The 24734-nt window shown below is 37.6% G+C and overlaps 3 protein-coding genes across 4 annotated transcripts in view; all 3 read left to right on the forward strand.

Annotated features, from left to right (window-relative positions):
• LOC118909747 (olfactory receptor 5G3-like) overlaps positions 1-4517 on the forward strand; it is a 37895-nt gene extending 33378 nt beyond the window's left edge. Inside the window, exons 2-3 of one of the 2 annotated variants that reach the window (XM_057507068.1) lie at positions 518-576; positions 2183-4517. In XM_057507068.1, coding sequence (XP_057363051.1) covers positions 2197-3135 — 939 coding nt within the window. In that variant the 5' untranslated portion in view covers positions 518-576; positions 2183-2196 and the 3' untranslated portion in view covers positions 3136-4517. Of the gene's footprint in view, positions 1-413; positions 577-2182 lie in introns of both variants that reach the window. The other variant, XM_036880486.2, reaches the window with a different exon arrangement.
• Positions 4518-8250: 3733 nt separating this feature from the next.
• LOC118909748 (olfactory receptor 5G3-like) lies at positions 8251-12101 on the forward strand. The gene has a single exon (XM_036880487.2). The coding sequence runs from the start codon at positions 11175-11177 to the stop codon at positions 12099-12101; it is 927 nt and encodes a 308-aa protein (XP_036736382.2). The 5' UTR covers positions 8251-11174.
• A 6508-nt stretch (positions 12102-18609) lies between these two features.
• On the forward strand, positions 18610-21003 carry LOC118909707 (olfactory receptor 1002-like). Its single transcript, XM_036880439.2, has one exon. It carries the CDS (start codon positions 18705-18707, stop codon positions 19647-19649), a length of 945 nt encoding a protein of 314 aa, XP_036736334.2. The 5' UTR covers positions 18610-18704; the 3' UTR covers positions 19650-21003.
• Positions 21004-24734: the final 3731 nt, after the last annotated feature.

The raw sequence follows: 24734 nt of genomic DNA on the forward strand, positions 1-24734 counted from the left end.
TGAAAAACTTTACTCACAATCAGTAAAACTGTGGAATCGAGATTTACACCCAGGTGATGTGGCTTCAGAATCCAGGCAGCAAAAAGATTTCAGCCCAGCTGACAGTGGGCACTCAATGTGTCACTCTCCAGTGTAGAAAAGAGCTCTCTTTTGGCAAGAAGGATCCCAAAGGAGGGAAAAAACTTACATTATTTTCTTAGGAATCCTCTCTTTGAGAGAGATCAGTTAGGAAATAATACTTGGTCCCCATGCCACCAAGATCATTTTAATTTTGTCCCTTCAGGTGTAAACTCTTGAGGTTTTGGTTCTTTGGGGACCTGGTTCTAAATTATTGAAAACTCCCAAGAAAAAATCATTTATTTTGTGCTGTATTAAATCAATGTGCAGGTCAAGGAGTATCTCTTTACTCCCAGGCCCTTCAAGATGGGGAATCTGCCTTCTTTATCAAGGAACTAGAAAGTCATGCCTCTTGGGAAAGGTTCCCACCGTGAGCTGAATGTTCCATCTTTACTTCTAGAAAATGATCACCTCCTTTGAACTAGTTAATGGAGATACATCAAGGATATCCTTAAAGAAGTGAGTGCACTGCTCTTTGGATAATAAGAAGTTTCTAGAAATATGGTAGAGAAACATCAGGATGTTTGAACTTTGGGAATGCAACTTTCCCACCCCACCCATCCCAGGCTTTCTAAAGAGAGCAGATTGGCATTTTGTTGACATCCTTGTGAGACCAAACAACTGGTTTATGTGATTTTTTCTGAACAGTTTCTTGTTTATTTCTTTATAATAAAGAGATTCTGCAATGTCCATGAGGAATCCTAAGGTCACAGAACGTGAGCTATGAACGAAGCATAGAGATCACTCTCCTTGTTTTATGGAATACTCAAAATGAATTACATTCAAATAAATTAATTAGTGGTTGGCCCCAAACTAGAAGCAGTCTGTACTAGCCCCTACACTCACACACTTATTTTGACATATTTGGATTGGCATAACAAAAGCATTCATGCAATGGACAATGCTCCTAATATGAGCCTAGAATTGTCTTTGTGACTGCTGAAAACATATTTCATATAGCAATAAGCAAATCATGATAATGATAAAATAATAAGTCAAATAGCCACTGTTAAAATCAGATATCAAGCTGCACATATTACTATATAATTCAAGAGTAGTATTTTGCTATAATTTTATTTAAAGAGAACATTAATCTAAGTCATAATAAATGTTCTTTAAAACCAGATGTTTTTCATATAACTTATCCTATTAATGATCTTCTGTTCTACTCGGAATTTTAAACAGCTTAATTTTTTTCTTCCTTCATTAATGAGTCAGAAAGCAATATTTTCTTGGGTGTGTTCCCTGCATAAAGAATTATGCATTTGATATTTTACATATATTATTACTATAGCTGATGTTTTCTAAAAGATTTCAGATAAATGCCTTAAAAGAAGTTTATATAAAATATGGGAAATCACATTTAAAAATTTGATGTCATTTTGGTGGAATAGATGCTTAATTTTCTATACAACTTTCATGACAAGCTGCTGTCCAACGTTTGCTATGTCACTTGAACTCAAAGGCAGTTCCTTTCCCTTACTTCCATAGCATCCTATTCCTGTATGAGTGACCTCAGTGCCAACTGTGTACATTATCCTTTCCATACCCTTTTATAAGTGGGGGTAGGGAATAGAGCGACAAACACACATATGAATAGTGTCTTAATAATATTAGAATGGTAGTGATCATTCAATAAAAACAGGAACTTCCCTGCTTAGCCTTTCCCAGATGTCTGATGTTAGAATCTGAGTATCTCACTGGTTTTTACAGTATTCCCATTAAGGATATTCTCAAATGGGTTTTATTATTCCATCATACAGTAAGCTGAAACATGGAGAGCATTCTTATTTCAAATACAATTTTTATACATTGAGGGAATTCTAGATAATACAGTTGGACTCTTTTTATAGGAGAGAGAACCAGATCAAGTGTGAACTGCCCAAGTTTACACAGTATCTTTGCACAGCTGCCTAGACCAAGCATCTAGGAATATTGTCTTATGGTTTCAATAATTGTCCTTAATTATAGACTTGTTTAAGATAATCTGTCATTGGCTTAAAATATTATTTATAACTGTTAAACATAGTTTTTTTAAATAATAAAATTCTTTTTCTTATAACAGATTACAACTGACCAATGGGAGATAAGAATCAGACAACAGTGACTGAATTTCTCTTCTTGGGCCTCACAGGGCATCCCCTTCAGCAGATTGTCCTCTTTGTCACACTTCTCTTTGTCTATCTTGTCACCCTCGGAGGTAACCTGGGGATGATCACCCTCATATGGATGGATCCCCGACTCCACACTCTTATGTACTTTTTTCTTAGCCACTTGTCCTTTGTAGATATTTCTTCCTCTTCTTCTATTGCCCCCAAGATGCTATGCGATATCTTTGCAGAGAAAAAAGGCATTTCTTTCATGGGTTGTGCTGCACAGATGTGGGTCTTTGGACTCTTTGTGGCAACTGAATGCTTCCTCCTGGCTTCCATGGCCTATGATCGGTATATGGCCATCTGTAAGCCCCTATTGTACACGCTCATCATGTCCCAGAGGGTCTGCGTGCAGCTGGTGGCGGGGCCTTATGCCATGGCTCTTCTGAGCACCATGACGCATACGGTTCTCACTTTTTGCTTACCCTTCTGTGGTCCAAATATCATCAACCACTTCTTCTGTGATATTTCACCACTGCTTTCCCTAGCGTGTGCAGACACCTGGGTCAATAAGTTGGTGCTTTTCAACTTGGCTGGAGCCATAGGAGTGTTCAGCGGCCTGATGATCGCGGTCTCCTATGTTTGCATCCTGGTGGCCATCTTGAAGATCCAGACTGCTGACGGGAGGCAGAAGGCCTTCTCCACTTGTTCTTCTCACCTGGCAGCCGTCTCTCTCCTAGCTGGGTCTCTTTTCTTTATCTACGTTCGGCCTGGCTCAACTTCCTCCCTGGATAGCAATAAAGTGATTTCCTTATTTTATACTGTGGTAATCCCCATGTTGAACCCCCTCATCTACAGCCTGAGGAACAAGGAGGTACAAAATGCATTCAGGAGAAATTTTGAAAGGAAAAAAGTTGAAAGTTGATAAAATAGCATTCTAATTGTGTTGCACCACAGACATGATTCAACAATTTGTGGTTAACAGACCACTGCACTGAGAATTAGAAGCTCTCCTTAATTCCTGGATCTGTTAGTTACCTGGTCACTTATATATTGTAAATACTGTTTATATTCTTTTAACTTCAGTCTTCTCCTTTGTAAAATCATGGGGAATACAAAATAATTTACAGGTATATTAAAGGTATAAATGTAATATATGCCAGAAGAAAATCTAGGAGAACATTTATATATTCTTATTTGTGGGAAGGCATTTCATTCCTGACCAGAAAGGCAAATGTTATAAGGAAATCAATATATAAATAGAGTTTATTAATAAAGGCTTCATAGACCTTTTTAAAATTTGAACAATGAAAGTGAGAAAACAATTGCAAAACAAGTGACTCACAATGAGTTAATGTCCCAATAGTAGTGTTAGAACATATATGTACACATACATATATATATATGAAATACAGTAGAGAAGTAGACCAACAAATGGATGGATAGTTGACACAATTAGAAATGAAATGGCTGAAAATATAAATTTATAAACATATCTATAAATTCAACTTCACAGTTGCTCAAATAAATGAAATATTACAATGATAATATAATTCCTTTTTCCTTCTATCTAATTGGCAAACATTGAAATGATTATGTGCAATGCTGGTCAGGTTACCATTTGGATATGGACATTGATTTTACATTTAGCTACAGTAGCTACATTTTCAGAAAATAATTTTGATGATTTCAATTACAATGCACACAATCTTTGACCTATCTTACATTTGGAAATCTACGCTATAGAAATACAGATACCAGACACTAATGTTGCAGCATCATTTAAAGGGGGAATAAAAGGAAATGACCTGAATTTGAATCATTAGGGGAAACATAGCTCTTTGAAACGTTGCACAGCAAAGTAGAGAAAGAATTAGATATTCATACTTCGGTTTGAAGAAAACTGATACAATCGTTGATAGATGAAAAAAATCAAGTCAAAGTTTAACCTGATCAAACTTTGTAAAAAAAAAAAGGTGGGGTCAGACCTAGCTAATGTGTAAAATATATTGATATGTGCATATTTAAATGATCGTATTTTGTTCCTTGGTTTCAAATCATGTGCTTATATGCTCAGTTATTTTGCATTTTATAGCCAGCATTGAAAAATAAAAGTGATAATTTGAGGCTTCATATAGTAACTTACTCTAGAGAGAGTTTATGTTTGCTTCTGCCAGGTGAGTAGGACAACTAGTAATCCATCCTGGACAATGTTATCAGCAGTCTTGGACAATGTGAATCGGGGACTGAGATGAGAGAAACCTGGCTATGGATTTTATGAAGGCTAATCTGGTTTGTCCACCTTACTCCTGTTGGTTGCATAGAGATGGTAGACCAAGGACCTCTCCCTGGAGAGCCCGGAATTCCCTTTTGTGTCACAGAAATTCTTAGCTTTGGGTGCTTTTTCTAGAATTGACTGACACCTCTTGGGAAGAATAGCTGTAGGAGCTGGGCAAATCACTCTGAGATCCCTTCTTTCTTGCATTATCCTTGTAATTCTTTCTATTCATATTAACTTTTTTATACTATCAAACAGATGAACATTGTGTTCAGTGTTTTGAAGTTGTGCTGTGTCTTTTTGACAGGATCCCATTAATTTTCGACCTCTTTCTGGCAAAAGTCTCACCTTGTGCTTTTCATATACTAGATCCTGATTCAGCTTTTTTTGCTAAGGAACGCTCAGTATTTTTAGAGGAAAATTGCATTTAGAAATCAAGATTTGTATGTTAGTTGTCTTGCTTCTAATTGGCATGCCATCACTTCTGTGCCTTCTTGGTGAAGAGAGCTAGGAATTACATTTTTTAGAAAGATGTAAGTTCTAATTTATATTTGCAATTCAAACTTAACATCACAATTAATTCTAACTTCTTTTATTGATATTTTAACATTTTTATCTTATAATGAAAATCTTGGTACCTAATAACTCTAAGATTTACTTCTTTATCATGCAGTACACATAAAATACTTTAAATTATAAAAACAAGATCACTACTAACATCTTCCATCTGAGTTATGACCTTTTATAATAAACTGGTACTCTAATGAATAAAACGTTTCTCTGAGTTCTGTGAGCCATTCTGGCACATTAATCAAACGCGAGGAAGAGGTCGTTGGAACCTCCAGTCTATGACTGGTCGGTCAGAAGCTCAGGTGACAACCTGAACTTGCGACTGGCATCTGAAGTGGGGAGTGATCAGGAGACTTTTGTGTTAAAAAGCCACCTAGAGAAATTGTTTCAAGAAAGAGGAAGTAATTAACAGTGTGAAGTACTGCATCATATTGGATGATTACTGGTAACTTATCATTGCATTTGGCAATGTGGGCATCATTGGAGACCCTGAGAAGAGCAGAAGGGATGGGGATAAAAGCCTACTTAGAGTGGGTTCAAGAGTGAAGGTCAGGAGAGGAAGTGGAGACAGCACTACAATATTACAGACTGTGGACGAGCTCGTTCCTAGAGCATGCCTGACGAGCAGACAGGACTTTAAGCATATTAGATATTACAAAATAATCACATCTGATTGGACTGCTCCGAGAAAAAAGGGAAAACTGAAGAAGCAAAAGCATGACGAATTGTGTAAAAAATCTGTTTTTCAAATAACTAGAGCTTGTATTTCTTTGTAATGCTCATTTGCTTTCTCTTTGATAACTTTAATGTTATCCTTCTTTAACATTCATTTCTTTCCAGAAAGTTTTTTTTATCCAATTGCTAGTGCTGCCATAACAAAACACTGTAGACTGGGTGGCACAAATGAAATAAATTAATTCTCCTTTTTGGCTGCAGATTCCTACATTCTTGTTGTGTTCTCATATGGCCTTTTCCTGTGTATGCCTTCTCCAGTGTCTCTTCATTTTCTCATAAGGACACTAGTCCCAGTGGAGTAGAGTCCCATCCTTAAGATCTCATTTAACCTTAATTACTTCATTAAAGACCCTATCTTCAAATACAGTCATATTGGGGGTTAGGGCTTCCACAGATAAACTTTGGGAGGACACAATTCAGTCTATAACACACATTATAGAGGATATTTTTGAAAGTTCAAGCAACAAATGCATAGGTGCTTCATGCATTTATTAAACAGTCTATGACCTAAACTAATCATTTCAAACCAAAATGAACTCTTCCTCTTGAAATCTTATAAAAACTATCATATGAAACTTAGAATAGTGGTTGCTATGGAATTTTCCAGGCCCTTTGATTTCTAATTATGTATGGATTACAAGTTACATGGGATTTAGTTTGTAAAGCTCTATTCTCGGGTATGACCTAATGTGAATCATTTAAAAGTAAAAAATATGGCATATTTCACTGATAACCAGAAATGTGTGTGTGGAGTTTTTGACCCCTAGAGATACGTTACTTGTATAAAAGTATACCTGTAAATGGTCTTTGGGAGTCCTTTCCTTAATTGAGAACTTACCCCAGTTATTCTAAATAAACTTAAAACAAGGTATTTTATGTTGTGTAGTTTTTTGCTACATGTTTGTTTGATTTTTGTACACTTGTGTCTAGTCTCCCAAAACAACCTGTACCAACTTTCAGGGACAGTTTTCAATTGTGAACTTCTGTCTCATAGCATCCAGTGCTTCTTGTTCAATACAGCTCTGCTCCATTTTTCAAAGATGGTCCCAAGATGAGAGCATATTTTTCTTCAGAAGACTTCCCCAGAGGAAAAAAATCCCATTGTGAGATAATTGGCTCAAATTCTGTAACATCTAGTTTAGTTTCTTCTCTGTGGATATAGACTCTTGAGGCTCAGGGTTCTTTAGGGATCAGGTGTCAACTGACTCAACTCTTTCAAGAAAAATAGGCACTTCATACTTGCCATATGAGAGCCAGAAAAGGGCAAGGAATCATTTTATCTGTGTTGAAATATCAGATTGATCAGGATCAAAATAACCCATCTTTTTCAACAGAATATAAGAATTCATGATAATACTTCAAGAAGACCACATTGTGGCACTTAATTCTTCTTGTCAGAGGCCAGGAGTCCACACATTTTGGTATAGTTTGGAAATATTTAACAGAGGTGAATAAGGATTTTACCAAAGAGGTAAGGTTGCTGAGACTTTTGGATAAACCAGGTTAATAAAATGATAGTATGATTACATGGCCAAGATTATTATTTTTTAACTCTCCAAATAGAATAGCTTGGCTCAAATATCTGTGTGCATGTTTCACACTCAACACAAAATTTACATCATTCTTAAACTTAGATAGCAGCTCTTTTTGAGTTACCAAATGTTCTCGAACTCTCTATTTTAGTGAGGATCTGGTGATGTAACATGATTAGCAATCCACTGCTGGTGGTTTTTGACTTACACTTTTTCAAAACTAAGTATATGTGAATTCTATTTCATTATTTTTCCTGCAATTATTTGTGCCCACTCATGAGCAAATAAAAATATTACCTACAGTGGATTACAGTCCTGCTGGAAGCTTAGGTTGGTAGAAGAAATATCATTAAATGACATTCACCCATTGACTAGAGCAAACACAATCCCTAGGCATCTTCCAAAACAATTTAGTGGAGAGAGAAAATACACAATCACTCTTGCCAACTATAGTTCTATCACAATGGCAATTACATTTTTAAATTTTTATAAATTTATTTTTATTTTTATTATTTTTATTTTATTTTGGTATCATTAATCTACAATTACATGAAGAACATTATGTTTACTAGGCTCCCCCTTCACCAAGTCCTCCCCACATACCCCTTCACAGTCACTGTCCATCAGCGTAGTAAGATGCTATAAAATCACTACTTGTCTTCTCTGTGTTGCACAGCCCTCCCCGTGCCCCCCCCACACTAAACATGCTAATCATAATGCCCCTTTTCTTTTTCCCCACCCTTATCCCTCCCTTCCCACCCATCCTCCCCAGTCCCTTTCCCTTTGGTAACTATTAGTCCATTCTTGGGTTCTGTGATTCTGCTGCTGTTTTGTTCCTTCAGTTTTCCTTTGTTCTTATACTCCACATGAGTGAAATAATTTGGTACTTGTCTTTCTCCGCCTGGCTTATTTCACTGAGCATAATACCCTCTACATTTTATATTAAATATTATTAGATATCATAGGACAATGACATTTTATATTGTCCTTGTTTATGCAGGTGATTCACTGGGACGTTCGCATGTAGAGAAATGTAAGTGGACTCTGTGTCTGTGCTTGGAAGACTTCATGTGTGCATGTGTTATCTGAGGATCCTGTTAAAATGCAGAAGTTGATCCAGTTGAACTGGAGTGGGGCTTCAGATTCCACGTTTCTGATAAGCTCCTTGGTGCTGCTGGTGCTGTTCATTTGTGGGCCACACATTGAATGGTGAGGCTGCAGTGTTCAGATGCCTGACCCACAGTGTCCTATACCTTGACTTTCTGTGGGTTATTTGAAATAGTCTGTTCCTCCTTTACTATTCCCATTTTATGGATCAGGAACTTATCAACATTAATAGTCTATTTCTTACACATCTTAAATAGTGTTCATATGAAATATGAGAAAATATAAAGACAATCCCATTACCCTGTAGGAGAATAACATACTTAATGACAGAAACTCAGGTGTACAAATGCCTACAGATGGATTTCTCAGCTCATTCATTTCTCTTTCTCTGCAATATTCTTGACACACTGCTGTCCTGTCACTGCCTGAGTGTGTCCCCTAAAATGATGTGGATCTTTGTACCTCCAAAAGCTCATTCTTGGAATTTCCTATTCCTTGAAAATTACCTTCTTGTGCTTAAATTTTTGACCTTACACCTGAAATCCCCTCAGATAACATCTGTCTCCTGGGGCTTCTCAGAGAAAAAAGTAAAACTGCCATTGTTCATAATAGCCTTTTGCCAAAATAGCTCTTTCGGTATTTGAAGATTGCATATTCTCTGATCTTATCTCCAGTCCAAGCTCACATTTCCAAGTAAGATCTCAGCATTACCTGAGATTGTGCTGCTGGCTGTATTTTAAAAATGTTTGTTAATATGCTTGTCCTCTCCATGTGCCTTTGTTGAGAATCAGACTGACCTATGTGCCATCTTCATAATTATACAATGATACTGTCCAGAAATGATGTAGGGTTGGAGAAAATATGGTTGAAATTATAGTGACAATTTTTCTTTCCCTCTTATTCATTTATTTGAGTATCAGCTTCTCCCCTCCATGCACTCTGAGAAACACTGGGGATACAAATATTAGTAAAGCAGATTTGTTTTGCTCGTATAGTTCTATCTTGGGAGTAAATGCAGTATATTTGATAAGTGCTTTATTAAAGGGATGTTATGGTGCTATGGAATTACAATGAGAGAGAGACAAATGGTGACCTGGGGTTCTGGGAAAACATAGCAGAGGAAGAAAAGAAAAGGAGCAGGGAATTAATTTTTAGTGAGCACTTACTATATAGCAAGTGTTTTGCATATTTTATTGAATCCACTCTTTCAAATAGTTCTGTAAGCTAAGAATTCTTCATTTCCTTTTAACATGCATTAAAAATACAAAGCCATATACACAGAAAGGAGCAGAGCTGGTGTTTAATTCTAGGTTCACTTCGTTTGAGCTTTGTGCCGATTCCCTTCTCAAATGGTAGCATTTGAGCTGAGATGCCTTCTTTTCTTCATAACACTCTTGTTCCCTGAGATGACATATGTTTACACACTGTGGTGGGTTGAAGAGTGTCCCCCAAATGTTCATGTCCATCCAGAATTTCAGAATGTGACCTTATTTGGAAGTAGGGTCTTTGTAGATGGAATTAAGTTGAGGTCATATTGAATTAGGGTGAGTTCTAAATCTAACGAATAGCGTCCTTATGAAAAGAGGAGAGGATACAGAGACGCACAGAGGTAGAGGCTGTGGGGAGATGGGATCAGAAATGGTGTTAATTTGTCACAAGCCATGGGGCACCAGGAGGCTCCGGAACCTGGAAGAGACAAGGAATGATTCTCCCTTCGAGCCTTTGGAAGAAGTATGGCCCTGCCAACACCTTGATTTCAGACTCCTGGGCTCCAGAACTATGAGAGAGTAAATGTCTGTTGCTTTAAGCCACCGAGTTCATGGTCATTTGTTGTGGCAGCCTTAGAAAAGGAATATACATGTGGATATTCATTTATGCATTTGTGGAGAGTTTTGTATTTGACTGATAAGACAAATACTTTGTCTTTTGCACAGATAAAACTACAGCATTTAGGGCCCTGCCTGGGGTCCTGTGGGCAGCCCCAGTGTTGACTAAGGTGATAAGTGAACAAGTCTATGAATTCCAGATTTGTGATACTTTCTCTTTTCCCCTGTAAAGAAAATGTCCCTCTTTGTATGTTGAAAAACAGCAGTTTTAGAGTTTTCATTAGCATATTGTTAGGATGCAGAAGTATCTAGTAATAGGTGTGGTGTAGAAAGGTTTTTCCGTCTCAGTAGTGTGAGTTATCAGACCCAGATGAACACACTAAGGATTTGAGCATTTTATTTATTCTTAAAGTTTTCCTGTGATGTGGAGCCAGAGCTAATCATTATTCTTCCAACCAGCTGAAAGGAAATGGAAACTAGATGTTATTGTCTAAAAATGTGAAATTAAAGAGATAAATGCTTAGGCTGTTCTTACAAGTTAAGTAAGTAAAAACCACAGGCATGAAGAATAAATTACCCACGTGACACAGACCACTGGCAGAATAATTATATCTAGAACCCAGAAGTATGATTAATTCCATGAATGTTTGCAGTATGTCTCATGATTTGAAAAAATTTATTTATAGCATATTATGGTTCAATAAAGCTGAGCAGTAAATTCAATGGTGATTGCTATGTTTGAACTGTTTGGTATAAAAAGCAAACTACCACTGAGCTATAAAAGCAAATATTTGCAATATCTGAAGAATAGATAGTTTAATTACAGCTGATGGATTCAAAGGCTATATAGTTTTGTTAATTATTGATCTATAAAAAAAAGATTTTCCTTTCTCTCATTACAGATGATCACCCAACAATGGATGATAAGAATCAAACAGTGGTGACCGAATTTCTTTTTGTGGGCTTAACAGATCACCTCCCACAGATTTTTCTCTTCTGGGTGTTTCTCTGTGTTTACCTTGTCACATTGTGGGGGAACTTGGGGATGATCACTCTGATATGGATGGACTCCCGACTCCAGACCCCCATGTACTTTTTTCTCAGTCACTTGTCCCTTGTGGATGTCTGCTCTTCTTCTTCTGTTGCTCCAAAGATGTTGTATGACACCTTTCTGGAAAGAAAAGTCATCTCCTTCATGGGTTGTGCTGTACAGATGTGGTTTTTTGGTCAGTTTGTAGTGACGGAGTGCTTTCTCTTGACATCCATGGCCTATGATCGGTACCTAGCCATCTGTAACCCTCTGTTGTACACAGCCATCATGTCCCAGTGGGTCTGTGTGAAGCTGGTGGTGGGGCCCTATGCCGTGGGCATTCTAAGTGCCATTACCCATGAGACCTTCACTTTTCGTTTACCCTTCTGTGGTCCGAATGTGGTCAACCACTTTTTCTGTGACATTCTCCCTCTTCTTTCCCTGGCGTGTGCTGATACTTATAACAATAAGTTGGTTCTTTTCATCATGGCTGGACTAACAGGAGTACTCAGTGCACTGGTCATTCTCATCTCCTATACTCACATCCTCAAAACCATATTGAATATCCAATCCACCAAGGGGAGGAGAAAAGCTTTCTCTACTTGCTCTTCACACTTGTCTGCTGTGGCCATCTTGTATGGTACCCTTTTCTTTATTTACATACAGCCCAATTCAAGTTCATCTCAGGACATTAATAAAGCTGTTTCTGCATTCTATACCACATTGATTCCTATGCTGAACCCTCTTATTTACAGCCTGAGGAATGCGGATGTAAAAGATGCTTTTAGGAAGAATTTTCTGCTAAGAAGGTAATTCGGAGGTGGCTTTTGCTATTGTACAGGTGGTGCAGCTAAAGTGTGTATTAAGCATGTATTAAGAAGAGAACTGGACTTGGCCTAAGGAGTTGTCACTTTAAACCTTGACTCCTCCAATTATCAGGAGGATTAAAAGCAGATGAATCCTATACCATTCTTGGTTCTTTATGTCTTATTTTGAAAAATGAGGATAATAAACTCAGTTCCATCTAAATTACCTTCTTATCTAAAGTTCTATAATTTTACACAATATGTCTAAACTTCTATGAATGCCATCTTTTCATATAGTGGTGAAAAAGAAAAAAAAAAAAAAGGAGTTTCCTAGCAATTATACCCCCAGCTTTCCAGTTTTCCTTCTAGGTATTTTTCTTTCTTTAGGACCCCTGAATTCAGTGCCTTCCCTGGAGGGTTTTTAAACTCAGTGCTTTATAACAACACAGGTCTTTGTTAAAAATGATTGAGCACAAAAAGCATAATGAAATTTTAACCCTTTATAAACAAAAAGTTGAAGCCCTAGATGGAAAATTATAAGGAAATAAATATCATAAGTGGTTTGTTCACAAATTATACATAATACATATAAGGGCACCTGACATAGTAAGTTCTCAGGATAAAAATTGTTAAATGAGTTAGTGAATGAAACAAATATCAGGCATATAATTACTTTGTCATATTTATAATCTTGCCTCACAAACTAGAAACAGATGTGGTTTAAGTACATATCTGCTACTTGGGATCAATCTCTCTGCTCACTGATGTCTTTAAAATTTTTTTCAATTTTCTCCAACTTTAGTGGGGTATACTTGACACATACAATTGTAAAATTCAAACTGCCCATGTGATGATTTGATACATGTGTACAGTGTGACAGGATTCCCCCTGTTGAGTTAATTAACATCTTTCAGCTCATATACTTGTGTTTTTTTTTTTTAGTATGATCATTTAAGTTTTATTGTCTTAACAAAGTTCAATTATTATCAGCTAACATCACTGTGTTATACATTAGACCCTCAGACCATGCATCTCACAGTGGGACATGGGTGCTCTTGATGTCTTTCAACTTAACCTGATTTAACACCCACATTGCTCCTTATGGGACTGATCACTTCCTAGAATGACTAATTCTCATCCTGTCTGTCTGTGATTGCTTTTAGTTTACAGTCTAGGTGTATGCCTGACAATTTTTATTTCTACCACTCTAGCTATTGTTGCTACTAACTGCTTACTCTGTTGTTACCTGGGGTTTCTAATAATTTCAATAATTAGAAATGTGACAGTGAACTCCTTATTATTAACTGTGGTGGCAGAAAAATAGTAAAGAATGTCATCATACTTCAAGTAAACTCAGGAAGATGGAAATATAAAAGGTATGTTATTTCACTAGCTCTCTATTCCAGCCTTTTGGGGGTTCAGTCCTGTCTACTGGCCTCTATTTTTTGGGGAGCCAGTTGCTCCTGTGGCTATCAGCTAGCTCCCTCATTCTGTAACACTGTCTCCTGCTGCCAGACCTGATATAGAGAGGAGTCTGTAACCACATAAGTGTCATTGGTGCCATTTTGACCAGCATATCCTTATGGTCTTAATGGATGATATGTCCTCTGGGCATTCCCTTGCAACATAGTCATCAGATAAGTGTTTTAGTTGTGAGTTCTAGATTCCCTATGTCCCTGAAACTCTTAATCTATTTCTAAACTGCCTGTTATAGTTATTTGGCCAACTATAAGCCATCACTTTTCTCATGCACCCATTCAGGTAGAGAATTAACATCATCTCCTTGGGTGTTAAAGCCTCTATCTTGGGAGAGTGTTCACAAGTCAAAAATCTTATTTTATCAGTTTTATATTCTGGTCCCCTTGACCAAGCACTGTCAGAATCAGAATGCAGTCCTACAATACCGCTCTGTCTCCTGCTAGTACATACTAATTAGCTATTGCATTTTTTCAGGGAGTGGGGGCAGGGGGAATAGCCCCTTGCCTCCCTTATCAAATCCAGGAGCCTCCTATTTGGATTTTCTATGACTTAACCCCAATGTAGGATTATATGGGAAGGTGGAGGAGCTCTCTGATGAGAGGGGAATTGCTCAAGAGACAGAGACCTCTATGTTTCCTTACAACTTGGAGAAACAGTAGTTTTTAATGGAGATGGGAAGGCTATGTCTGTATGCTTAGGTGGTTCTGAGTCAGTATCTTCAGAGGCATCCACTCAGACATCCCCATCCCAAGAGTTAGGGTCCCAATATCAGAACTTGATATAACAAACATGCTTCGTTTGGACACTGAATTGTCTTTCAAGTTCAGACACTAACATTATTAAATCCTGATCCTGGTCCTTGGTGTCTTTCTACCCTGCATACAATGAAGATCAGGATTTCAATCTACCTAATCAAAGATGGCTCTTGGCTTTCACAACTGGCTTCCAATTGCTACTCACTCTCCCTCTACAGTGGATCATTAATGGCTGAGTGATAGCCATTCAATCCCATTACCCTTAGAGCTACTATTCCATTCATATATTTCCAAAACCTGATGCATCTCATATTTTCACTCAGGGAATCTCCTACCAGTACACCTCCCAATTCAACCTGTTGAAAAATTTAACTATTGAACTTCTATCTTCTGTTGAGGGTTGCCTGAATTCTACTTAACAGCAGTTATAAGGTTCTCATTGTCACTTTGATGGTGACTGAGTCAGCTCTAATTCTACCTTTTTGCCTGCTTTCCTAGACAACTGATGGTACCAACTGTTGCAGGCTGGCTTATCCAGAAACAGGTACTGAGACAGAGTTTGGGTTGTAAGACATTTTTCAGGGATCAACACCTGTAAAGGAAGGGGAAGGAAATAAGATGGGACAGAGGGAGAAATCAGACTGTGAAGCAAACTTAAAAGAGTCCACACCAAAGGGCTGGAACATAAGCAAGTATTGTCAGAGATGTCCCAAGCTATCCCAAAATGCCCAGGCATTGATGTGCCTGCCTGCTCAGCCACTGACAGCGTCCATTCCTGGACTGGCATGAACTTGGCAAGGTAGCTCTCTGCAGTTGGGTCAAACCTGAAATAGCTGACAGTTGAAGGCTGTCTACTGACTGCAGTCCCTGTATTTTGCCTTATTGTTCTTCCTAGAATGGGATCTGGGTGGCCTATCTCTGGTCAACCTTCTTGGAATAACCAGATGGCTTGCAGCCAGGCTAAGGATGAATTGGAGCAAAGTACAAACACAGCAGCCCCCCGCCCCCCAAATGTTCATAGAAAACGTAGTAGAAATTGACTTGGACCTCAAAAGCCCAGAGATCTGTGTGGTTAGATCAAGTTTCAGTCTCCTGGGTCAGTCATGACCTTGAGGAAATGAAGTAGAGGAGCTATATAAGGGCAGAATTTAAAGTCCAGTTGGACAGTCAAGGTCAAGGAAGATGTACGAGACATTATCTCAGACAATCAAGTCTCAGAATTCAAACTTGGTTCAATTCTTCCCTCTCACATCCAGGAACAAAATCCTGTTCCTTCAAGTGCCATCTTCCTAGGACTATCTCTTAAAGAAACAACCTTAGTTCCTTTCCATTTTAACAGAAAGTCCTTACTACCCAATACCTAAAAGAAGTTAGATTCATCTCCTAACATTTCTTCCTGCAGCCACATTCTTAAAATTATTTGCCTGCCTATTCATTTACTCACTTGTTTAAAAATATTTATTGAACATTTACTTCTTAAAACATTTCTATGGAAGCTGGAGATATAGCATGGAAAAATCAACAAAATCCATGGTCATTCTCATAGGGTGGTAAGATGCAATCAAAATTCAATGTTAAGTTAATAGTAATTGCTTTGAAGAAAAAACCTGGATAAAGATGTAAAATGAATGAGTGTTGGAGTGTGGTTAGCTGTACTTCTTTCTTTCTTTCTTTTTTTCTTTTACAAAGGATGAGTAGAAATGGCCTCTGTGATGAGCAGAAATCTGAATGAAGTTAAAAAGAAAATCTTGCAGATATTTGGAGAGAAACATACTTTCAACAGAAGGAAGAAAGAGGAAGATTCTGAGGTAGAATCCTGCTTTGCTTGTTCTAGGAATGGAGAGTTGATGGAGTTAGGTGATGAGAGATAGGAGAATCTAGGTCTTTCTATGAATTCACTTCTTTGGGATCTTCTGAGGTTTGAATTAGCTTGTACTTTCAAAGCACTTTGAAGAATGCCCAGCATGTAGTAAACATCTCCAGCGACAATCGAATGGTTCTGTGACAACCTCTATGTGAATAAATTGATGTCATCTATTTTCTGAAATACCTCAAACAGCTCCTCATCACTTACAGAAATAATTCAAATTCCCTTGCTTAATGTTAAAATAGTTGTGAAGTTTGAACCCAAATCAGTTTTTCCGCCCTTATACTTGAAATTTTCATATTGCCAGTCTGTGTGGACTACTTATGTCTTTCAAAGATGCTGTCCAAATTGTGGCTCTCCGTTGCTTCATTGACACCCCCAGAGCACCTTATTTTAACTTGATGTATATTAGCCTCCTTTTGGGATTCATCACAACCATGAGACCATTTCCAAACCCTCTGGTGAGAGTGATCCCACCCGCCTAGGAACTCATGGGCCAATCATGGGTCCCTCGTGCTGCTGTGTACCCAGACTCACCTTCCGATTGCAAGCTTCCTGAAATAGGGCTGTATTTTAGATTCTTGAATCTGCACAGTGCCAAAGATTGGAGCTCCTCATGCCACAGTTGAAAACTCAAAACTGGAATTTCAAAGTGTGTGTGTGTGTGTGTATGGTACCAAAGGGAGAGGCAGTTTTATTTTGTGCAATTACTTGACTCAAAGTCCTTAAATTATTTTCTTTTAAAATAACATTAATATCTTCTCTATCAGGCTAATCTCCTGAGCATTTGGTTCCTGGAGGGAGTTGGCTCCAATTTACACAACCTCTGCTGTGTGCTGTGCAGAATTGAGTCAATTACTCTTTTTTAAAGTGCAACTGGAAGGCCCAGGTTTCAAGATGGTATTGTGATATTGTTTATCTTCCTAGACACCTGGAGAAGCTGAGAAGAGTGACAAGTCTAGTTTTGTAGGATAATTCCTCTTTATTTCCAGAATGTTAATTTTGTGATTCCCTTTGTCATAAGTAGGCTGAGTCAGGGGCATGTTTCTTCAGACAGGTGAGTCATGAGATTTCCTAAATTGCAGTCAGGAGAATATATATGGAACATTATTTTAGGAGCCTGGGAAAATATCATCTCTAAGCTTTTGGTGAAGAATAATTTGATACAATAGGATATTCAGTCTCCATCTTTTTGTTTAAGTGGTCTGACTTGAATGTGCATTTTGGTTGAATTTTGCATTTGGTGCAGAGATAGGGCCAAGTGCTGCAAGCTTAAAGGGCTCATAGAATGTCAGAATTAAGAGGTATGGCTTTTCTGGGTCTTAATTTCTTTACTTTTCCTAGTTTGGGTATTTTAAGTAGGCAATGAACCTCTGAATCAGCTGATTTGAATTCTATGTTGCACATGCTGAAAGCCACATGCATACGTAGGGTCTTTATTTTTCTGTATTAGAATCTTTGTATTGGGGTAAGTCTGGGAAAAATAAAATAATATACATTTGGGCAGTCAGAAACTATTGTTTTCAAACAATAGTTTGGTTGAGATCACAGGTGGGTATATTCTAGTTTCATTCTCATAAAAATATTTCATAATCTAAATTTATTGTGAAAACGAAAATACTTTGTTTCCATCTTCCTTGAGTAGCAAAAAATACAAGTTTAAATGACCTGATATGATCTTCTAGTTTAGAAAATACTAAATTCTTGAAACATTTTACTACTAAGATACATTTTTCTGACAAATCTTAAATTCCACCTCTTCAGGCCATTTCTTTCCAAGCTCCATGGCCTTTGAGACCACAAAAGACCGTTGACATTTCATCTCATTAATTTCCTTAATTATTTCCTTACTCCTTAATTTCCTTACTTCTGTTGAGTAAACCCTTTACAAGTTTTCTTACTGGGTAAGATTTTGTAAGACTTCTGTCAATATTTCTCCTGCTGCACACCCCATTAATATTTTTTGTATGATTATGCTTTGGAATTGTTAGCATTTTAATGTCCAAAATGTATGCCTCTCTTTTTCCATTTTCCTTTTGTTTGTGCTATGTTCACTTCCTTTTCCTCCCATTTCCCATTCATTATTTGTTCTAAAAAAAAACAACTTTTATTTTGACTACATAAAGATTGACAGGAAGCCTCAAGGTGGCACAGAGAGGTCCCATATACCCTTCACCCAGTTTTCCCCATGGGTACACCTTATCAACTACAACAACAGGAAAAATAGGGCATTGATATGGAGATGTTGTGTGTATGATTCCACATCATTTCTTCACATGTGTAGATTTGTTCCCAGCACCACAATCAAGACCCAGAACTATTTCATCTCTACAAACTCTCCCTTGTGATACCCTTCATGATCACACCACCACTGTCCTTTCCCACCTTGCTTTCTGCAAGTCTGTTCTATGAAACTTAAAATGGAAGATAATTCATTATTAAAATGAAGAAGCTCAATTATGAACCGATTTCAACTTAAGATCTTTCTCATTACAGATTAAATCAGAGAATGGATTATGGAAATCAGACTTTGGTGACTGAATTTTTCCTCAGGGGCTTAACTGATCGCTTTCCGCAGCAGGTGGCTCTCTTTGGGATATTTCTTGTGGTTTATCTCTTCACTGTTCTGGGAAACCTGGGGATCATCACCCTCCTTTGGCTGGATTCCCGACTCCACACCCCCATGTATTTTTTCCTCAGCCACTTGTCTTTTGTGGATGTCTGCTTGTCTTCCGTCATTGGTCCCAAGATGTTGATGGACATCTTTATGGAGAAGAAAGTAATCTCGTTCTTTGGTTGTGCTGCCCAGTTATGGTTTCTTGGTCAGTTTGTAGTGACTGAGTGTTTCCTTCTGGCTTCCATGGCATATGATCGGTACACGGCCATCTGTAAGCCACTGTTGTACATGCTCATCATGTCCCAGCGGGTCTGTGTGCAGCTGGTGGTCGGGCCCTATGCCATGGGTCTCATAAGTGCCGTGACCCATACAACACTTGCCTTTCACCTGCCTTACTGTGGCCCCCAAATCATCAATCACTTTTTCTGTGACCTTCTTCCTGTTCTCTCCCTGGCATGTGCAGACACCCAGGTCAATAAACTTGTACTGTTTATCTTGGCTGGAGCTCTAGGAGTGCTCAGTGGTGTGATCATCTCAGTCTCCTACATTTACATCCTCACTGCCATCCTGAGGATCCGCTCAGCTGAGGGGAGGCGCAAGGCTTTCTCCACCTGCTCTTCACACCTGACGGCCGTCTCCATCCTTTATGGGACACTCTTCTTTATCTATGTATGTCCGAGTTCTAGTTTCTCCCTGGACATCAATAAAGTAGTTTCTGTATTTTACACAGCCATGATTCCCATGTTAAACCCCCTTATCTACAGCCTGAGAAACAAGGAAGTCAAGCATTCATTCAGAAGGACGTTCAAAAGGAAGAAGTTTCTTGTGGGTAGATAGCTAGAACACCATTTGTACTGCAGGTTGAGAGGGAGTGCATATGCAAGATGCAAGAACATGGGTGAGGTGTTTTGTGTCCTGCTTTTATGTTGAGCCTAGATTGTTATTACTTTGTATCATTGAAAAGTCATGCAATGTCTTTCAGTTATAATTTTCTTATTTCTATGTGCTCATATTTCATTCAGCAGCAATGAGATTTAGAACTATAAACTGAGATAAGTGGATTTTTGAAACCCAGAGATTTAAAATAGATTTCCAAGGTTTGTCACGAGGATATGAGAAAATCTGTGTTAAATTCTGAAATAATGTTATAGTCATAACCAGTGATTTAACAATAATTCTGTTTTGCTTACAGTGTGTTGAGATCCCTCAGGTGTCTACTAGCTTGGCTTTGCCTCTTTAAACATAAAATTTAAAGGCTATTATAGTCAGAAGATGGTAACTTCCAGTTATAAGATAAATAAGTTCTGGGAATGGTGACTATCGTCTATGACTATAGTGACTATAGTTAACATACCACATTTCATATTTGTATGTTGCTTAGAGAGCAGATCTTAAAAGTTCTCTTCAGAATAGAAATTTGCAACCATCTAAGGTGATTGTTGCTAACTAAACATTGTGGTGATCATTTTGCAACATATAGATATATCAAAACTTTATTCTGTAATCATTATGTGGTACACCTTGTACTGAAACAATATATATCAGTTACATATTAATGAAACTGGAAAAAGGTGAATTTTTCAGGAATTACATAACTCTAGCACTCTCTAATACTGTCTTCATGTTTAGACATTTCACAAACACCATTTATATCCTCTGTACTCTCGGATCATAATATTATCTTGTTGGGATTTTTGCCACTAGAATCACATGTGTAGTGCAGAATTCATTTGTGTTAATTGTTAGCTACTACTATTGTTATGTATTAATTTTTGTGTCACAGGCAGGACAATAACTATTTTTACAGAATAATGAGCCTGACACCCATGAGGAATCAGTGGATCACCCATGATATTTGGGTCTCATCCTTACATTTTCTCTAGGTACAGTATTCTTTCAACTATACTTCTATGTTTTGGTTTCTGGAACATAGCAATAAATCCAATAAATGAAGGGATAAACCATGTATTTGTACAGTTGTGAGACTCACTGAGAGCTGTGCTTTGTTTTCTTTGGAAGCCTTTCTTTAAAAGGCACTTGATTTTGCTCCACTGACTTTGAAGGATTAAAATACTTGTTACCTTGTTATTACATGACTCTCCTGCATAAATTAAGATATTCCTAGGCATGTTATGCTAGGTTAATTATGGTCTATTTCCTTGTATCTCCAAGCCCCATGCACCATAGAAACAAAACATATTGGCTTGGTGTATTTTGGGCACATTGGCTTGGTTGCCTTAAACAGTGCTGTTACCTTTTTAAAAAAATCACTGCTTGGGGCACACTAGGTGTGTGTACCACTCAGAGGTGTCCTCTTCGGGATTTCTTTGGTCAGTCTAGGGTGTTCTCTGTCTTTTACTATTCCTGTTTCTTCACCTGGAGCAGTGTTACAGTGCACTCCTTACCTCTTCTAAGTCTGCTCAAATGTCATCTCATCAAAGACCATCTGGACCTCTTTACAAAATAACTTTCTGCTCCTACTATATCTCAACCATTTATTCCTTTTTCTTTATTATTTTCTGAAGTAGTTAAAAACACCCAATATTATTTATTTACTTGTTTGCTTATCATGTGTCTCTCCTATAGAAGATGACTCATGAGAGAAGGTTATTGTATGTTCACTATTTTTGCTTGACTCCACAGTCTGGCCCTCAATGTGTATTTGTTGATTGAATGATCAATATGTAGTCAACAGGATATTCTTTATTTGATGTACTTTATAGTTGGAAAGATGTAAGTTCAGTTTTCAACTCTGGCTGTGTTTTCTTGGATGAAAGGCTTATCTGCAAAATGGAAAAATGAATCAGAATAGAATGAATATACAAACACACATAAATACATGTATGACTTTACCTGGAGTTTGGCATGCAATAGATAATAAACAATGATAACTTTTTAAGAATGAATTATTTAATGATTTTTATTCCATTTATCACTATATGGCAGTTCTAATAATATATTTTTTGGTAAAGTGATCATATTTTGCATTTTTTCCCCCTGTGATATGTAGTTGTTTCTTTTTGCAGACATTTACTTATTCTATGTGTGTTTACAATAGTATCCTGACTTTATTTTGAAGTTATATCTCTTATCTACAGAATTCCATTTTGGAAGGACTTTAACTGAAGTTCCTACCTTCCCAAAGCAAGTTATAGATGTATGACCTACGCTTGAACTGTTTTTCCTTGGACTTGAGTTGTAAACAGACTGACACAATGACAGAAAAATGATTGGAATACATACTTTTCAGCCACGGTCTTCAGAGTAGATAGTCTCTGCCCCTGGGATAGCCAGGGCTGTCCTGGTTCTTACTACCTGGTTCTTGTCTGCTCTTTCACCTTTCCATGGATGCTTGGAGTGACCTAATATATTTCCAATGAACTTCCCATTTCAGTTGTTCACAGCTGGGGAACTCTGATACACTGTCCATATTTTTTTTGTCAGTTAAAGTGTTCAATATTCATTGTTTTTTCTTTAACAACTTCTTTAGCAAAGCCTAAGCTTAGATAGAATGACTATTTAGTATACTCAGTAGAAGGGAATAGATTAAATTGGGATTTTATTTCTATTTGAATGTTAGCTGAAGGTCTCAGTAATTCCTAAATGATTCTGTTTTGATAATCAGCACAATTTCACTTGTTGAATAATCCTGGGAATAATTATCATTGACTGAACACCTACAGTGTACCAAGGAATGCACTTCCAGAATTCCCTCTGATTTCTGTACTATTTATTAAGCACACAAGTAAACCATTACTATTTCCATTTTAAAGATGAATATACTCTTGTGATTTTCTGTTGCTGCATTAACAAATGACCGCAACCCTAGTAATTTAAAACTATGCAAATTTGCTACTTTGAAGTTTCCATGGGTCAGCAGTTTGGATTCCTCATGGCCTGACGCTCTGCTCAGGGTCTCACAAGGCTGAAGTGAACACATTAGCCCGTCTCTGTTCCTTTCTAGAATCTCTGCGGAAGACTCCATTTCCTAGCTTTGTGTGCTTGACAAAATTCATTCCCTTGTGCTTTGGCTGTGTGCCTGTTCCTCGCTGGCTGCTAGCTCCTGAAGGCTGCCTGCCTGTATTCCTTCTCTTGAGGCCCCTCCATCTTCGGACCAGCAGTGATACATCTAGTTCTTCCCACATTTCCAACACCTGTGACTCTTCTGCTCTCATCTGGAGAAAGTTTTGGACCCACTCAGGTTATCCAGGGTAATCTCCCTCTTTTAAGATGAACTGTGCCATATAACATAATCATATGAGTGATAACTCATCAAATTCATAGATTCCAGGGATTGGGGCAAAGATCAGAGACCTTTACAGGATCATTTAAGAAATTCTGCTGACCACACTGATGCATACATAATAAACATCTATATACAGACAAGTAACCAAGGAAGGGGAAGAATTGGTGTTGAAGCAAGTCCTTGATAATACAGAGTGTGTGTTTGTGTGTGTTTCTCTCCTGGGTCTGCAATTTTGATGTTTTTGTTTGTTTGTTTCTATGCTAATGTAATTTTTAAAGCACTTAGTATCCAGATATTTATTCTTCAATAATAATGCTATTGTCATATGTTTTCTGAGGATCTACTGTATTATAGACACTGTACTGTTTTGTAAACATCTCATTGAATATTTTAGCTTCAATCTGTGGTATGAGTTATCAGATCCACTTTACAGCTGGGTAGTTAAGCCACACCTTGCAGAACAGCTGGGAAAGTGGAGCTGCAGAGAACTTGAGCCGCATGTCTCAGACCAGACGTCTATTAAATGGGAGAGGCGGTGTTTGACCACACTGACTCCTCCGAAGGCCGATCTTTTCATGTAGTCAGTATAAGGCCATTCAGTAGTGACAGGACTTAATTATTTTCTTTTTCTCCAGAATTTCTCTGGATTCACATTAGTTTCTTCTTCCAGACAAAAATGAAGACAAAATGATTTAGATAATTCTGATAAGATTTTGTAAAACTATTAATTAAAAAGAATTTGATACACAGCTATCCAAGGTAACCATGCACTTTGGAAAGACAGTATTTGCAAATTGATTCTGATAAACAGTTTCTTTTCACTTTAGTGTATTTTCTTTTGAAAATAACAATAACACTTGAAGTAAACAAGGTTATTCCTGTATAATTAGCATCCTCATTTCCTCAATATCTCAGAAAATAGAGGCATATGCTTAGTAGTGCCTTGGATAATCTCAGTTCACTCCATGAAGATAGAATCCTCGCTCTATTAGAATATTTTTTTTTTAGCAAAGGAAACAATGCATTAAGAAGGGATGATATTGTATGGAGGTATTTCTAATTGACAGAAGAGAGGCAAAAGGCATTGTTGAAATTCAAAGGGAGTAATTATTTTTGTCTATATAGGATCAGGGAAGATTTCCTGGATGAGGTTATAATTAAGCCATGCATTGAAGAAGAGATGGAATTTTTCACTTCCAGTATTTCAAATGTAAAGAGAAAGTCAGGAGGGCTGTAAGGAAGGAGGGATGTACGGTTGGTTCTGTGTGGGGATGGCAAATCATCAAGTCTGTTTGAATCTTACGATGCTTCTCTAGTGGGAAAGGAAGCTGTTAATGTATGTCTTGCTCGGATTGAAGAGGCAATGTTGAAGTGAATCCAGACTGAAATCTTTCTATAACATTGTCATGATTATGAAATTTGTATAGAAATTCAAAGGGCTAAAAATATCCAAGTTAATCTTGAGAAAAACAGTACAGGTGGGATATCTTCCCTTCCTGGGATATGGATTTACAAATCTAAAGTAATTAAGACAAGATTAACAAAATAGACAAATATCCCAATGAGAGTAGAGAGGCCGGCTCTATGTATGAACGCATGCTGCTAGCTTATTGTGAAAGAATATACAGATGCAATGCCCGGATACTTCATTTGAACAAGGTGGCTCTGCAGGGTAG

This window comes from Manis pentadactyla, chromosome 9, assembly GCF_030020395.1.
Source record: "Manis pentadactyla isolate mManPen7 chromosome 9, mManPen7.hap1, whole genome shotgun sequence".
Lineage (NCBI taxonomy): Eukaryota > Metazoa > Chordata > Mammalia > Pholidota > Manidae > Manis > Manis pentadactyla.